The sequence below is a fragment of the Octodon degus genome, unplaced genomic scaffold (genome assembly GCF_000260255.1).
Source record: "Octodon degus isolate 3935 unplaced genomic scaffold, OctDeg1.0 scaffold00060, whole genome shotgun sequence".
Taxonomy (NCBI): domain Eukaryota; kingdom Metazoa; phylum Chordata; class Mammalia; order Rodentia; family Octodontidae; genus Octodon; species Octodon degus.
This window is the reverse complement of record NW_004524636.1, coordinates 8191231-8209519: the sequence shown is the minus strand read 5'-3', so window position 1 is coordinate 8209519 and position 18289 is coordinate 8191231. Positions and strand designations below refer to the sequence as shown.

Below are 18289 nucleotides of genomic sequence, written 5' to 3'. Positions count from 1 at the left end.
GACAAAAATCAATTTTAAGATTTGGGTGCGACAGTCATGGCTTCATTAATGCTTAAATGACACATGTCAAGATGGATGAGACACTGTGTGGCTAGGAGGTTGATGGCAAAACTTGAGTGGGAAAAAAAAAGTCCCTGGAATTTGGAGTGTTAACTGAAAAACTGGCTGACCAAGTTGGGAAAGCCAGAAAGAGGTTAAAGAAGGGGCACATAAGGTCAGGGGCCTGAATTGGGACCAAAACGTATGTCTGATTGAGTTATTTTTCCCAATGTCTTTGACACTGCTCTAGTGATTAAATAGATCCATCTGTGCTTTACTGTGAGCTGGAGGCACAACTTATTATCTTCAAAGGCATTCTATAAACTTGAAGAACCAAAAACCAGAATCTTCCCCATACGACCCAGTCAATACAACTGTCACCAATGCAGTATTTTAATGCAAAATAGGGGATGTGGGAGGCAGCTGGGAGAACATATAGGAAAAATGTCACAGGGAAGTAATAAAAAAATCACAAGGGGGAATATTATGAGAAATGTTTAAAAGAATTTCTCTTTGGCCTAAAAACAGAGGGGAAAAAAAAAGTCTTAGAGCTACATAGTGGTCTAAGAGATTGTTCTAGAAGTTTGGACTTGTCTGGAGACAGGGAACCGTTTTTGCTAATGCCATGGTTAGTTACTGATGAAGGAAGCCTCACTACACAGTTCCAGACCTTGCCTTCTGTGAGGACAGACATATAGTCTCTTGCTCTGTGCCTAGGACAGTGGTACACTGTGCAGAACTGAGAGCTTCGGCCTCTCTCTCTCTGTGTCTTGCACACATGCTAGAAAGACCTCGGACTGAATCAGCATTTATACACCAAAGCTTAACACAACAATTCAAGTCCAAATTCTATCCCCGATATATTGAATTTCTTTTCCTTGAATCTAATTACATCTTCCTGATTCCAGCTTTTTCATGTTCTGTGTTTTCCTAAGATTTCTGTGATTCAAAGTTATCAGTTGTAAGAGGGAGATATTACTGATGACATCTTAAAAGGTATTATATAAACTTTATGAACAAAAAAACCAGACTCTTTCACATATGACTCAGTGAATACAACTGTCATTAATGAAGTATTTTAATGCAAGAACACTGATATCGTTTGGATTTCACATGTATTAGTATAAAATCTCAGTTATTTCTTCATTCTGTTCTTTGGTCCTAAAACTAGAAACATTAGGAAACTATATTCTTTATCTCTGATCCACACCACCACTGTACTCATGAGTAATTTTTAGCATCTTTACGTTCATTAAACTTGTTGCTAAGCGACACCATAATTTCTAAGTAGTTTCTTAATTTAGATAGTTAAGACAATTGTGCCTTACCTTTCATTATGCCCTTCCTCTAAGGAGGAATTTGGGTAAGCCTTGTGAATGGCATCCTTATCCCCATCTATCCCAGAATTACTGAAGTAGGTCCTAAAGCTTTAGAGATGGTCACTTTCCCCTTAATCAATTCTCATATGTCACCAGGAACACTTTCTGGCAAGCACTTTAACAGGAAAAACATGACTTGTACTAGAACATTATGTATCTATGAGTGGGACAAATGGTTTAGGCTTAGGGACAATAAACATGTCTTGCCCCCTTTGGGGATTACTACATAATTCATGAATAGAAGCGCTTCCTTAAAAAGTAAATGTGGAGAATAACTCAGAAACATGTAGGTGAATTAAACTTTTCTCCAAAGACTCTTTGGAAGCAGAAGTTGGATTTGGTACCCAATTGCAATCCAAAAACGAAATCAATAAACTATGGCTCAGTATTACTTCCTTAAAGGGACTTTTTGAACGGCATGCCTACTTCAGTTGGCTCCATTGGGAGTCACTTATGCTGAAAAGGCAGATACCTTACGTAGGATTGCTTGTTAGATGGGAGGAGATACAAAACAACAATGTATTGTACACACTTCATCAGAACATCTTCGCAGTCTCTAAATTGAAGGCAATCATCTAGAAAGAATAACTTGCCCACCATGTACATGTCAAGAGTGAAATTTGCACTGAGAAGGAATGAAAGTTAAAAGCTGAACTGAACATCAGGTTGCCTCATCAGCTGGAAGTCTGAGCAGGCTGAACTGGCCTGGTGGAGGCCTGAGGAGCTGTAGCCCACCTGGATTGCAAGGGAGGCAAACATGCAGTTATGTGGGCACTGGTAACTCCTGGAGCAGCTGGAGATTGCTAACTTTTTTTTTTTTTTTAAGGTTAGAAGCAGAATATATTTATTGGGGGAAAGAAAGCTTCTGTCCAAGAGATGGACAGAAGCCCCCCCCTCCACCAAGTGGGTGATCCCCCTAACTTTTGATTTGCACTTTTTAATTTACTGTCTTGGTTTGCTGGGAGAATTCACCAAGAAAATGGTGTCCACTCATGTTGGGTGGTTTGCAGTCAGGGAGGCGTGAAGTTAGATCCCATGTGTGAGCACTAGGAAGATTTTATAACTTCACTTTTAGACTGATGTTGAAAGTAAATGGCTTGTGTTATTTGTTTTTAAGAATACTATTAGTTGCTATAGGTTACAAAGGATAAAACTCCACATAAAAGCAGAGAGAGGATTGGTAACCCCCATTTTGTTGCCCATTCACTTTCAGCAGTGTCACTTATGGAGTCCTCAAACACACTGAGGGTCTCTTTCTCACAAGCCACTTTCTTCTTCCAAAAATGTTCTTTCTGTTCTTTTTGGATGGAATGGAGAAAATACAGCAAAACTCGCAGTGAATTCCTCTCACTTCCCTCATACTATGCAGACTCCTGGCTTTAGCAGGCCCTGCGGGCCATGACATACGTGTGCCCTGAATCTGCTCACTGCCTGTCACTTTTTTATGTATTTTAGGCACAATACCTGCTCATTCTGTTTCTCCAGGAATTCAAGGTGTTCTAGTTGGACTTTTTTCAACTGATCCATTTCTTTGGACTGCTTCATTGCGAGCTAAAAAGAAATGAAAACAGAATTCTGAATTCTTGCCAGTGTTTGGGTTATAATCTTAAAACTTACAATGAGGAATGGTTCATAAGTTTTTAAGTACAGGAGATAATATTTATTTATTTATTTGACACAGGGTCTCATTACGCAGTTCAGACTTCCAGTGATTCTCCTGTTTCAGTGCTGGGGTTATAGGTATGCACCACCATGCCCCATTTGGGCACTGACATGGTGCACCTGGGGTTCTGGAGCTGGCAGGGCATCGAACCCAAGTCCTTGTGCTTGCCATGCAGGTTGTTAGACTGCTGAGCCACCTCCCCAGTCCAGGAAATAATTTTTTAAAAAAGAAAGAAAAATAGACTGACATCTGGGAGAGCTTAACCTCATTATTCTTACCAAAAAAAATCCTTCCTGATAAAATTTTAGGAGATTATTGGTTTTGTTTTCTATATAAAATGGTATCAAATAATGAAAGATTTTGGCAATAAATTACTTTAGCTTTCAGGGAGCAGAGAAGTTGGAATGTTTAGTGTAGACAAAAAGTGAAGTTAAGTAATTAGCTCAATGCTGGTATCTAAGCATATTCTATTGTTCATAGTGTTTACAAAGAAAAGTAACCAAGGAAATGAAAAAAATACTCACTCTCTTTCTTTCTTCTAGAAACTTCTTGGTGTTACTGCTGTTTAACTCCCTGACTCGCCTAAAACCAATAAAGATAAATGACATTTGCATGATATTGGATGGAATTAGCATTTTATCAGTAAGAGCCTGTTTTACTCTATTTAACTATCAGGATAGGATTACTCTTCCTCTTAATTTTTAGTGCTGCACCAGATGGTTTTGTCCATGTGTGATATGTCCTAGTGCATCCCACATTTCTGGTGCACACAAATCCCTGGGGGCAACTACCCAAATCACAGACTGCTGGGCCCACCCTTGAGATCCTCAGAGTCTGACCCGCAGGGCTTGGAGCTCTGGGTTTTCCCAGGTATCTGACTGCTGGGTCCCACAGGGTCTGACTGCTGGGTCGGAGGTAGACCCGAGCTGTGCCTGGAGTTCTGCATTTCTACCAAATGCTCAAGTAATGCTAATGCACCAGTATTGCTTTGTGTGTTTTCAAAATTCACCCTAATACTAATATAGTTTTAGCGTCTTTTTATAACTCATCATTTATTCTCAAGCTTTAGAGCAAATGTCTGCATTTCATAGGATTCCATTATTGTATCTTCTGTAAAGATTTTTTCCATTGAGGAAAAGACTGCAACATTTTCAGGCTACCATGAATGAAAAAATGTGGTTTTTCCACACACTACCATGGTGATCTGGTGTACCAGGCCCTGTAGTACTCGGCACCGTAAATGTCTGTTGAATACATAAATGAAATTAGGATGTTTCTCCCTGTGCATGTGGGCGACACTCTAAACTTGCCCATCGGTAGGATATGCACAACTTCATCTATTCTGAAGCAGTTGTTCTAATTTGCACTTTGGTCTGTTGTTTGGGTGTCACGCTCTTCCCTTATCTCTGCCAAAATCTGGACACACTGTACACTCACACTGTTGTCCAACCCCTTGTTAGTGGGACTGCACTGTTGTTTTAAACTGCATTTCTTTAATTACCAGTGATGGGGGCTGGATCTTGAAACTAAACAGATCTGCAACTCACTAAACTTCAGTGACAACAAGAAATATGTTCAGACTTTCATTTTCAGTCAGTTAGAGGTATTTATATTTTTTAGGTAATTCTCCACTCCACCTATTTTCAAATTTATTTTTTGTATTTTTTGCAACACCCTTATTTAAAAAGAAAAAGTACTGTCTCCACAGTGTGTTCTCTTTTTTATTTCCAACACTGGTAATTCATGCTCTCTTTTTCTTCTTGATCAGTCTTGCTGAAACTTTCCTGAGTTGGGTAACTTTTTTCACATAGCAAACTTGGTTTTGAGAATGCTCTGTGTTCCTTTTCATTCTATTTCAGCACTATTTTTTTACTTATTATTTTTCATTAAAGAAAGAAAAGGAAACTGCCACAACTGCTTCAGAATGTGGCAAAGATGAAGGGAGAAGTGTGCCTGAAGAGAGAGGGAGGATTCTAAGGGGCATGAACACAATGTGTCTTTTATTGTAATACATTTTTCTTAAACATTCACCCTCAGTTTTGATCATGTCCTGTATGTTCTAGATGCTGGAACTGGACCACAGAGGGACCCCCGTGGGACTCCAGCCTCGCCCAGGCCTGCCCTGGCCACCTGCACCCTTCTTCCCCAGGCTTTCTCAACAAGGAGCTTCACCAACTCAATTTAAGAAGGTCCTTGGTATGAAGGGCTGCTTGGAGAAAGACTGCTGTCCTGCTCTTTAGAAAGACATGGTGATATCCAGAATATGCTCAGACCTGAGCAGGTGAGATGCCTACAGGATGATCCAAAAGAACGCGGAAGAGTGTTTCAGAATGATATTGATGACTTTATCAAGTTATTGTTTTCACTTAAATGAGCATGTACACATTAAATTCCTTTTTCTGGTGACAGTAAACAATCCAAGAACTTCAGAGGAACAATAATACATCTCCATAGCAGCTGTAAGAGCAGAATCCTTAGTCAAACACCTCAAGTGTTTTGTGTCCCAGGTATGAGCGTGTGTCCACACACAGATGGACGTCACGGAGACAGTGTCTTCAAGTCAGTGACACAGTCATGCAGTGAGCATGTTCAGCCTTACCTTTCTCGTTCTGCTTTATTCTTGATGGATTTATCTTGGCTGATGGCTTTGCTATTTTCCATAGAAATCTTAGCCTGGTGGGCTCGCATTTCCTTGCTTTCCCTACATATTCAAAACAAACAAGTGGGACAGGGATGGAGTTAGTGTTTCACCGGCACAGGGTTTTACTGGGGCTGGTGACAACGTCCTGGGAGCGGGTGGCAGTGATGGGTGCAAGACAACTTGTCTGTATTTAACGCAACAAACTTAAAATTGGCCACAGTGGTACATTTAATGTATATTTAACTGACGAAAATGCAAACAAAACACAAATTCTATGCATAACAACAGCACTAGTTCCACCCCCAACTTTATTAAACTCAGTATTGAACTTACGGAGTTAATTTGTATTTAGGAAAAGGAGGGAATGGACCCAGGTCTGCCAGCAGCAGATCCCGGAGGGACAGTGCGCCACCTAGTGGTACAGTGGCAATGCTGGAATGTGAAGAGATTTTATGGGAGAGGGGGAAAATACCCTTCCATGGCAAGGAGCAGATAATACTTAATTTGTTTGTCTCCTTTTTTCAACTGTTTGTACTTTTTCTCTTCTTAATTTCTTATACATTTCTTTTTTCCCTCTTCCCATTTTACATGCATATATCTGGCAATATGAGTAACTGGTTGGAAGACAACACTATGTATTACAACAAATACTGTGACATTCACGTTACTTTGTTAAGTGAAATTCTGTATTACTTCTAATTTTTTCTGTTTTAATTCTAATTTATGCTCTCTTTAATTTTTTAAAAGCACTTCCAGCTGGGCCTCCATAGTATTTGCAACCGAATAGGCTGAAAGAGGAAGTGTATTATAGCCTTCCTGCTGCTGGAAGTCGGGGAATGAAAGGGACCATCACAGAAATACATGTTTGCAGGTGACAAAAGCCTGGATGGAGAGTTCAAGCTGAGCATGGCTTGCATAAATTTAAGTTATGTATGTGCACAATACATGCATAAGATTTAGAATACTAACATGAATGTGATTAGAAAGAAGTGTTTCCTGGGACCTATAGTGATTTCAGGAAGCTCTGCCTGGAATGCAGAGGCCAGGAGCTCCTTGACCTGCGTAGGGAGGTTTACTCTGCCTCAAATAGATGGGCAGCACCAGAGAGGCCTGGGAACTCTGGGAACTCTGAGAGATCACTCCTTCCCAAGGTGTTTTTTTTGTTTGTTTGTTTTGTTTTGTTTTGTTTTTCTGTGACTTGTTAGTAAATTGACCATGTCTTCATTCATTTGTTCATTTGCTTTTTCATGCATTTTTTTTTCTTCATGCATTCTTTTCACATCACTCAATAAATCTTAATAACAATCAAATGCTACAGACATGTGTTCAAAAAGCAAGGATTTTAACCAAGAACCACAGTCACAGGAGCGAAAAGGAGACTACCACAAGGTGCAGAGGCAAGACAGAAACACTGCTGCTGTTTTGAAAGATGCTCTACCACGGATTTGTTTCTGAAGGTAGATTTGTACCTGGCTTATGGTTCTGTCAAATGACTTCCTCAGCAATGCCAGTATTAGTTTACTATCTTTCTTTCCGACAACACTTATGGTCTGGAGCTATCTTTTCCCTTTGTTCAACTATAAAATGATTACTAGAGGTAATCCCATATGGAGGTACCCTTGGATTGCTACAGATACCTCAACTCCAGCATTGCAGCAACAATCAGATGCAAAATGATGAAGCTTTCTTTTTTTATTGGATCAAGAACATTTCTAATGGAAGAAGAAAGACGAACTTGTAGCCCTAGGCTTTCTAAAATGGTTTTCTGGGTTACTTTGCAATGCTTCTGTTTTCTGTTCTCTGGTGTCTATCAATGTGCCCTAACTGTGGCATATGCGAGGCATCGAATATGCGAGGGGAGAAGCAGGCTTCAGTCGCTCTGTGATGGGAACCTCACCATGAGCACCCTCTTGCCCAGGGGCGAGCCCAGCTCGTGCTCTGCAGCAGCTGTGGTGCGGCGCCCCTCTGCGGGGCCCGGGAGTGGCCACTCAGGCTGCCATTTCCTGCTGCTGCTTGATCAGCCTGTCTTCCCAAAATTCATGGAAGCCCCATCAAGCTCAAGGGGTGGAGGAAGAAGGCCCCCTCACAGTTTGTCACTGAGTGATGAGAATCGGGCTATGAGCTCTACTGATCTCCTCTTTCTCTGTATCTCTTCTTCTTAAGAGGCCCCAGCTCATTTTCTGAATCCCAGTCCAAGTCCGACGTTTCTGCATAGTCTCTAAGCCTTCGGAGCTCCACTGGGCAGGATGTTCCCTTAATGTCTGTGATGTTGCTTAGTATGTAGCATACAATTGTAATTTGATTTAACATTTCAGGAGAGAAGGCTGCCAACACTTGTAAACCCTCTGGTGGGGCAGACGCTATTTCTCAGAGTTTCCCTTGCTCATATCAACTGTACGATATGATACACATAAGAGCTGCATCATACTATGTCAAGCTGATTTCACTCATTGCATTGGTGTGTGTGTGAACACACACAGACACACACTCATTCTTTTTAAAACTTAAGAATTTGTTCTGGGGACGGCTGGCTCTCCTACCTGTCATGGGACAGTTTCAGCTGCTGGGTTTGCTGCTCGTGCGCGTTCATCAGCAGCTTCTTCAGCAGCTCACACTGCTGGTTCAGGTGTAGGTCCCGGATTTCTTGCTCCTCAGCACTGTGGGTGTTGATCATTTCTGACCATTCCTTTGTGTGCTGTGCCACAATCTCTTTGACCTGTTTGGGGAAAAGGGGAGGAAGTCACCCGGAACCTTCATGGCTCAGGTATGCAGTGAAACCCCTTACTCATGCACTTGGATCTCGCCCGCCAATCGACTTGGCCAATCAGAGGACACCTGGAACCTACAAAAATATGTGCCAATCAATGGGAATCAGAAGATCATTCATTATTAAAGCAAATCCATCATGTCACCTCTTCATATGTAATTGGGAAGCTTTATTTTACTGCCTAGTACATTCAGAGTGATTTGTCTGGGCCACGGCTCCTTTATCAATTCTGTCAGAATTCTCTTTATTCTCTCATACTTTTCCAGCTTCACTTCGGTCAGGGCAGAGGTCTAAGCATCACTGTTTGCTCCTTATGCCTGAACTGATTTACTGCCTCATCCCTGATACTCTGGGTAGGAAACCCTTCCTTCTCAGTACCCTCGCACCATGCAGCGTGGTCCTCCCTGCAGTACTCTTCCCAGCAATGAGAATCTATTCCTCCACCTCCTTGACTACGGCTGCATTTGTGCTTTCCTTTAGCCAATTGGACAAGGGCAAATGTGAGGGAATCAGCAAAGTGCTTACCCCTTTGCTGTGCTTGGAACCCTGTGACAGCCTGTGCTTGTCTACTGGAGGCTGCAACATCATGTAAGAAAGGACAACCAGCAGATACAGGAGTGTCTGTGGCACCTGAGTGGGCCCAGAAAAACCAGAGGAACTGTACTGAATTTTCTGAACTACTCAACTCTTACCTAATAAATAGTAGTTGTTTGAAGAGACTAAACTTAGATAACATTTATTATGCAGTAAAAGCAAATTGGCACTGTTTGTGCCTTGGGGTAAGCACCTAAAGTCATGGCATGTGGAATGAGGCAGGACTTCTCCAGGGTTCCTGTGAAGAGGAAGGTGGGAAGCCGCTTTCACGTTCGCATGGCTTGCTGCCTCTGCAGGGCGCATGCTAGGTGAGGCCAAGGAGCACCAGGATGACTCCACCTCGATTCCTGCACACGGCCCAGTACTGTGCCTGATGACACAGCCACCATGGAGAGATGGAAGCCAGTTGGTTGACTGGATGCTGACACTGACAGCTTTTAAAAGCAGTTTTTTTTTTTTTTTTTTAGATCAATTATTATTGCAGGAACTATTTCTGTTCTTCTTTGGGTTTCAGCATTTAGGTCTTCAAATGGCCATAACCTTAACTAAGGCCTTTCAGATTTCTATCGTCTCCTGTCTTTGGGGAACTTCAAGTAACTAGGCTCCTCTCTTAGAATAGCAGCTTTCAGTTTTTCTCATACCACATTTCCCCAGCAAAAGTTAGATGGGGTAAGTACCAAACAGATGCTCAAACCCTCAAAAAGAAGGGCAGTCTTTTGTCCTACACATATACATATATTTTTACTCATATAAGGGTATATATTCAGTGTTTTATACAGTATTTCCTGATCTTTTCTTCATTTATTGTTTCACTTGATGTCTTGGAATTGGGCAACATAAATATAGTTAGTGCATTTCCAATCCAGTGAATTTGGAGCAAACATGATCCCTAGGGCCCTTGTCTCCCCAGACTAGCCCCAAGCTACTGTGACTTCTGGCCACCACCAGGTTCTTCCTCCAAAACACTACCAAGTGTCTTCTGTAAGCCACTGCAATAAAAATGGGTGTTTTCTTACCTTAGACTTGTGATCCGATGTCAACGTCTGAATTTTAATTTCTGTTTCTTTTTTCATCTCAAGACAATTGCTTCCCCTGAAAATAGAAAATTGCAAAATACATACCGGAAATTAGATATCTTCCGATTCCCTTGGGCTGTGTGACAAAGCTTTCTGATGAAGACAATATATTCATCAAATGTGGGGGCCGCAGCTCATTGGGCAGCATGAGATTTTCTGGTAATAGATTCATACCTTACAAAATATTATCTGTATCATGATTACTCAATTCAACTGCTACACAAAGAGATACTTCAGACCCAACAATTATTTCATTGTTAAGGGTGTGTTGTCAGAGTTTCCATTTTGGTTCCTCTTTTACTTCAAGCTATTTTTCATTTATTCAATAAAATATTATTGGGAATGAAAACCAGAAAATAGGTCTTCGGCTTTGAAGTGAAGTTCTAATTCTATCATTTCAGTTGTAAAGCCAGACTTTTGTCTTTAAAACATGCCAAAGAGGAAGAAAATAGCATTTGTTGGCATCATAGGGCAATTTGTGCTTCTGAGGCTATTGTGCGTAGAAATGTGCGCTAGGCAATTGCCCAGCAAGTATCACTGCTCATTTCAGTGATTTGGGAAAGTTTTCCTTCCTGTATAGTTACTGAAACCAGGACAGGTCCTGGGCTCCTGTTTCAGCGTGTACACTCTTGTTTATTATAGCCCGGGTCAGAGTGCTTCATTATCGCGTTAACTGAGCACGCCCCTGAGAAAGCATTGCTCTGGAAGTGCAAGGTCTCGCATCCAACCATTCCTTCTCCATGGCTAGAACTATGTATCTTCTCTAGTCTGTTCTTCAGAGAGCTTGAGGCATTGCAGAAGCATGTTCCTGTCTTAATTCTAAGCAAAATCCTTCACAGTAAATGTAATGATAGGTTTTGTTCAACAGTCTTAACTGTGGACATGAACAAAGAACTTCTATAACATTAAGAATCAAGGTCACCAATCCCTCTTTGATATCACCTTATTATTTGTTATCTATGTAGAATGAATGAATGTATGTACCCTGAATTTTCCTAACTTCACCTTATCTCTCTCTTCAATTCATCTTCTCCCTGTCTTTTTAAAGACACTGAGTAGAAAACACTTAAGAGAGATAGAAATCATCTTATTAGGCCACAGCTGCAGAGCATTTTAAGGAAGTCCCTCCATCTCGATCATTCTTTTCATGTGAGAGGGAAGGGAAAATAAGTCGATTATGGGTGCTTTTTAACTTACAGTGGTGTCATAGCTGAGAAAAACATTAGAAGTTGTCAATACTGCTAAGTCAAAACTACATAGAATCCACTTAACCTAGCACAGCCAGGCCTAGCAAAGCAGTGCTCTGCAGAAGGGGAGATGCTTCCCTTCATAGTCCTGTAGCTCACTGCAAGTCAGCACCCAACACTGCTACAGAGTCTTGCCAGCCCAAGAAAAGATAAAAATTCAAAATCTGAGGTACATCCCCTACTGGATACATAGTACCTCTGTGCCATTGTAATGTCAGAAAGTCCTAAGTTGAAATATTTCACATCCAAGATTGTCTGTGCTTGTTTTAGCAATAGATTCCACTTATGAAAAAACTGACTAGTTCCTCCTTTCAGGACAATTTAGCCACTTTGCTGTAGTAAAGAGTTTGAGCCGTTCTGATACCATGGACAGCGACAGTGGGACCCTCTTCAGATACAGCTCGCCAGAAGATCGGGGCCAATTTCTGACGTGGAAGTTAACTTATATTGACTTCCACTGTTTTAAGTATTTAGAAAATGCTCTGTACAAAAATTCCCAAAGTGCTGCAGAATTGGGAGAAAGGTTCAGAGAGAGCTTTGTACATGAACTTTCCATCTACATTAGTGTAAACAGGCCTTTTCGCGTGGAGAGGGCTTCAAGACTGCTCTGTAGGCTGTTCAGGGGATTAAGTGAGCAGGAACAACGTGTAATAAATGTTATGCTGATTTTGCTTTATCTTTAAGCATAAAAAATAATAATGAGTAGTTATATATTTCATCCATGCTTTGGTTTCTAGAGGCAGCCTTACTGATCCATTGATATTGAAAACTAGTATGTTTTTAAACCAAAGCATTAAGAGTTGCTTGAGTCTGAAATCTTCTATACAAAGATTCTGATTTAAAACTATGGAAACAAAATTCTAATACAGCCATACACATGATGAAGCCAACCAATTTTTGAAAACATTACTTGAGAATAAAAATGTTTATTCTTGGAGAGTACTATACAGTTGTCAGAAGTTTGTTCCTTAAAGATGTTAGGGTCTCTACTGACTTTTCAAAATTTTGGTCTACAATTTCACTGAAAGAAAGTAACTTCAAAACAAAGCAATCAGGGTCAGCCAAATAGCTCAGTGGATTAAAGAGCTTGCAAGTAGGTGCAAAGGCTGGGTGTTTGATCCCCAGGTCTACCGTGCCAGACCCACCTGCGGGGCATGCTGAGACTGCAACTGAGACTGCAACTGAGACTGGGTGTGGTGGCATGTGCCTGTAATCCCAGCTCCTGGCAGACTGTAAACAGGCAGATCACTACTAGTCCAATCTAGTAGTAAGACTGTGAACACCCTGTAGACCCTTCCCTAAAATACAAAAACAAACAAACAAACAAACAAACAAACAAAAAACCAAAAAAAAACCCAAAACAAACAAACAAACAAACAAACTAAACAGCTAATGTGCTCAGAAGTCTGAAGGAGTCACAACTCTTCCAAATGTATCATATTCACCCGTGTGGTCACATGAGCCAAGAGATGAGCTGGTGAGCTTCATCTGATTCAAAATACATATTGTATACTTTTCAAAGCAACAGGCTACAGGGCCTAGGATATAGCTCAGTGGCACAGCACCTACCTGGTAAGTGTAAGGTCCTGAGTTCAAGTTCCGGTACTCTTTTCCCCCAAACTCAGTAAAAGCAACAGGCTATGATTTTGCTTCTGAGACACCCAGTGAGAACAATGGGAAAACAAAAGGTAGACTCTGCACAGTGATGGTACTGCATAGTTAGGGACTGATTTGTTTTTCTAGAAAAGTATAACTGTAATAAATGTAATAGAGGCCCCCCAAATTGAGGTCTGATATCAGGGCAGGTACATGTAATTACCTACTCTTTATTCCTTAAGGAAATTACATTAGTTTTCTAGTCATAAAGTTGGGCCTTTGGACCAGAAATTGTAACAAATGTAATCAGTTCTGTTCTCTTCAGTGAATGTCAATTTTTTTTAAAGGTAGAAAAAAATAATTTTTTTCTACTTTTCTTGGTGGGAGGCTAGAAAATACAAAGCCAAGTCAAAAACAATTTCTCTGATAAATAGAATACACACATAGTCTCACAGCATCTTCTCCAAGGTATCTGCCAATCGTAATAGGAAAGCAGCTCAAGTTATGGTGTAGACATGGTCAGATGCCACCTTAGCCAAGTGGTCCTGCCCAGCATTGGCCCAATGAGGCACAGGAGCGCAGAGCGCCACCACCCAGCCTCTTGTGTGGAGAAGCAAGGATCTCAGCTTCCAGGGTGAGCTTGTCAAACACACACAACCTCCCTTTGCTCGTGAGACATTACCAGATAAAGCAAATGGAAAATATGAAAGAAGTGAACAGTATTCTTTCAAAGAAAAAAAGCCATGGAAGTCAAGGAGAGACTGAGAGTCTATGGACTGAAAAACAATGCGAAGAAAATAAATTCATGGTACAGTTCTAGAGAAGATACCAGAGGAGAAGGGAGTTAGTGGGAAAATGTTTTTTTTTTTGTTGTTGTTGTTTCTTGGGAATGTTTTTGTATTTTTTCTAGGGAAGAGTCCACAGGGTATTCAGAGTCTTACTACTAGATCAGACTTGTAGTGATTTGCCTGTTTACAGCCTCCCAAGCCAAGAGCTGGTATTACAAGCAGGCACCACCATACCCAGTCTCAATTGCTATCTCAGTGTGCCCCAGGGGTGGGGCTGGCAGGGCAAGCCTGGGGATCGAACTTCCAGCCCCTGCACCTGCTTGCAGGTGCTTTAATCTGCTGAGCTGAGAAAATGTTGAAGTTTGAAAAACCACTTCAGTTTAATTAACAACTATTGTTCCAGTGTCAATTTCCCCCTCTGATCTCTGCACCACGGTTCTGTGAGATGTTAACATTCTGCAGAGCTGAGATAACGGCCCAACTTTCTTCTAGAATGGGCTTCCCTTTTCCACAGTGGCCATGTGCTAACACTCAGCCCTCTAGTGTCTGGCTGAAGTCATAGCCCATACGGACCTACCCTGTTTATTTTTCCCAGCACACATATCTATGATAAGGTTTGATTTACAAAAAAGGCACAATACAATGTTAGCTACAACAATAAAATATAATAATAATGATATACTGAAATAGAAGTTGTTTAAAGAAGTTGTTTAAATAAAGTTGTTTATTTCTACAATTTCCCATTTAATCTTTTTGCACTGCAGTTGACTCAAATTCCTGAAAATGCAACTCCAGGTGAGGTGGAGCTATCTGTATTACCACAACTGCTCTGTAAGTCTGAACTTATTAAAAAACAAAAACTCACAGGGCTGGGGAGATATCTCGGCAGTCTAAATGCCTGCCTGGCAAGCACAAGGACTCGGGTTCAATCTCTGGTATTGCATGCCATGCCAGCCCTGGAACCCTGGGCACACCGTGCTGGCCACTGAAACCAGGTGTGGTGGCATACACCTGTAATTCCAGTGCTGGGGAGACTGAGGCAGGATGATCTCTAAGAGTCTGAGCTGTGTAGCAAGAGCCTGTACCAAATAAATGAATAAATAAAAGATTTTTTAAAAATATAACTAAAAAATAAAGACCACACCCAATTCTCAGGGTGAAAAAGTATTTTTTCCAACTATTTGTGGTTGAGATTTTTTTTCAGGACCTCTGCTGAGAAGCTTCTCTAGCCCACAGCTAAGGTGACTGATGCTGGCCCTATTACGGTGCCAGAGCATTTAGTGAGCAAAGCTCTGATTCTCAAGGCGGAAGGTGAAATGAGAAAAATAGAGGCAACACCAAGTCCTCCTGTGGCCCAAAGAGACAGCTGAACTGTGCAAAATGATCAGATGAAAGCGAGGAAAGGAAGGAACAAAGCAGCTTACCCCTTCTTCTTCACGGCCTTCTCTAGGATCTTCTCATGAGTTGATTTCTCTTTGTCGTACTGTGCCACGATTTTGTCAACTTGCGTGCAATGTAACTTCTGCATAGTACTGTGCTCCTGGAAGAGAGAAGTCTGCACTTACAAGGTGACTTCCGGTGAGGAGGAAAAGCTTCCCATTGTTAAAATGGTGTCGTTTTCACCAGCATTCCCAGAACCTTGGTTGGGAAGGTCAATGAGTAATCAAGTTTGAGAAACATGCAGTCTTTCTGTCCCCCATCCAACAGGAGTTTCCTGTTCCACGTCATTTCAGCGAGGAAGTCCCCGGCCTCATGAACACACAAATGTAAAGGCAGTCCTGCTCATAGATGGGCAGTGCCAAGCACTCCAAGTTCCTTCTTCTACACGTGTCTCCAGGTAATTCTTTGCTCTCCTGTCCCATGTACATGGCCTGTGTTCCTTCCACAGACTGGTCCTCTGACCTCCAAGTTTAGCCACCCTATTTCTTCTCTAACTAAATCCAGCTGTCCATGATGTGAGATATGGTTTCTAAACACATGGCACATTCTAGGGTGTCTTGAACACCATCACTCTACAGTAGGTATCACCACTTGTCACTGTACTTGTACTTGTCACTGTGAATATCACCATCAGCTGACACTGAATCTACGTCATTAGCTATACTCACTGACTTCTTTATATAGATGTTCAGGAACTCTGTGATTTGGTTGTAGACTTTAAAAGATTTTGTGATCTGCTTCACTTAATTGCTGAAGTGAAGGCTGCAAGACTTAGAAAACAGTAACTACTTCTCTGTAAACATTGTATTTTCCTGGACAATGAGGAAGGCATCCGGGCCTAGCAAGTGCCCAAAGGAAATCAGGGTTCCTTTGTTGCTCAGCCTCTCACAGATGAAATGATGACAGTCATGATGCCCACCTCTAAATGTGACTCACTGTTATAGCTTGATCTCACGCTCAAGAAACTTAGAGAGAATGGAACAATGAGTACTGGGATAGGCTGATGCTGTTTGGTGTATATACCTGCTCTCACAGTCACATTTCTTTTATGCTAAAATTTTAAAAAATGGAATGACTTCATTTAAAGACAAGCTTTTAAGGGCCAGCCAAATAGCTCAGCAGATTAAAGTGCCTGCAAACAGGCGCAGGGGCCAGGGCTTCGATCTCCTGGCCTGCCATGCCAGCTCCCCCACCCCCAGGGTGCGCTGAGATGGCAATTCAGACTGGTGGTGGTGACGCACGCCTGTAATCCCAGCTCTTGGGAGGTTGTAAACAGTTGGATCACTATGAGTCTGATCTAGTAGTGAGACTCTGAACACCCTGTAGACCTTTCCCTAAAATATGAAAATAAATAAATAAATAAAGACAATCTTTTTTCCCCCAGAATGTAGGATTGTGTTTAAGCAAAGCTAATTCTCAAATGCCGTCAAAAGGTTTCATGACAAACAAAGGTGGAGGGACTTTAAACTATAACAAGGTTTCCTTCTGTACTTCACTAGTCCATTAATACAGGCCTCCATGGTCAGCTTGCTCACATGGGACCTCTTCAGAATGCACTGATGTCCCAGGCCTTCATAGTCCTGTCTGTCCCATTAGAGAGCTGTGCTGCCTGGACTGATCCATGGAACAGGAACAAACGATGGGAATAAAGGTTGTGTTCTTCCTGTAGATGTAGGGTCAGAGAGTTATGTGTAATGGAGATGCTTAGTTTCTAGTTGGAACACTCCATTCACACAGCCATATTTCAAACAGGTGCACCCTTGCGTTATAAACATGGTCAGAACTCTGTAGTATGGTATTGGGCTAAAAGCCTAAGTTCCTCATTCCCCAGTCCTGGGCAAGTTTGTTCGCCTTTGTAATTGGGATAATGACAGCTCTAAGGAGTGTTTGCCACATATGGTTAAGTGTTTAAATTAGAAACGAACTTATTACCTAAAGACATGTTGCCAAGAATGATGGGATAAGCGTGCTGGAAGTAAGATGGAGAATTCTGAGTGTAGTGAAGGGGATCAATGGCAATATGCCCTTTACTAGGATAAATTTTAAAATTTAAACATTCACTGCATTTTCCAATACAGCTCATTGGTCAACCATTTATAGCAATTTCTATCAAAGAAAAACTTTGCAGTGCATCCTCACCCATTTATTCACTGGATCTGGCACCCTGTGACTTCTATCTCTTCCAAAAGTCAGAATAGCCATGAAAGGCAAAGCTTTTGAATTAGTTCAGGACAACAAAACAACCATGACAGTGCAACGACAGACACTCACGGAAAAGGACTTCCAGAACTGCTTCAGAAAGTGGCAAGAATAATGCAATGTGTGTGACGCAAGGGAGAGTATTTGAAGGTGAGTGAAGAAAATGTGTCTTTTATTTTGTAATAATTTAAAAAAAAAATTAGGAATGTCTTATATCCCTTTTTCCAAACATGAAGACACACTAATCGACTCATATTATCCAATACCTATGATGATATACAAGCACTGACTTGAGATATGGGACACTGTGGTGGTTGACTGATTGTTTCAACTTGAGAAGTTTAGAAGGGCAACCAGATTGGTTAAGCAATCCTACACCTTAGGGTGTGGAGGACGCCCCCTAGGGGCCTATCTCCTGGATGGTAAAGAAGGGAAATGAGGAAGGACAGAGGGGTTCTCTTTCTTCAGAGGAGCTCCAGTCTTTGGCTTGGATGTCAACTCTTGGCTTCTAACACACTCTTCAGCTTCTGCCTTGGATCCTGCAGCCTTCTCTCTCAGATCCATCAGCTTCTTGATATGGATTTGCACTGGACACTGCAGTCAATTTCAGACCTTGGACTGAATCCTCGAACTCTGGTGTGCAGTAGCCCTCTGCACACTTCCTCATCCAATTCTGTGGCTGACCATCATAAGCCAATCTTGTAATTTCTCATACATTTGTATGGCTTGTTTGTTTCTCTAGTAAATCCCTGACTAATATACACATTTGGGGGGAAATTAAGGTACTTCTTTGAGCAGGATTTGTATGTTTCTCAGCCAAATTAAGAAAACAAAACAAATTTTCTGGGGAAAACTGCTGC

The 18289-nt window shown here is 41.5% G+C and overlaps 1 protein-coding gene across 1 annotated transcript in view; it reads right to left on the bottom strand.

Moving 5' to 3' along the window:
• Plcb4 (phospholipase C beta 4) overlaps window positions 1–18289 on the bottom strand; it is a 427861-nt gene that overhangs the window by 4461 nt on the left and 405111 nt on the right. Inside the window, exons 31-36 of the mRNA XM_004634291.2 lie at window positions 15215–15330; window positions 10100–10175; window positions 8263–8438; window positions 5681–5782; window positions 3606–3663; window positions 2883–2969 (exon numbers count right to left, since the gene is read on the bottom strand). Coding sequence (XP_004634348.1) covers window positions 2883–2969; window positions 3606–3663; window positions 5681–5782; window positions 8263–8438; window positions 10100–10175; window positions 15215–15330 — 615 coding nt within the window. The remainder of the gene's footprint in view (window positions 1–2882; window positions 2970–3605; window positions 3664–5680; window positions 5783–8262; window positions 8439–10099; window positions 10176–15214; window positions 15331–18289) is intronic.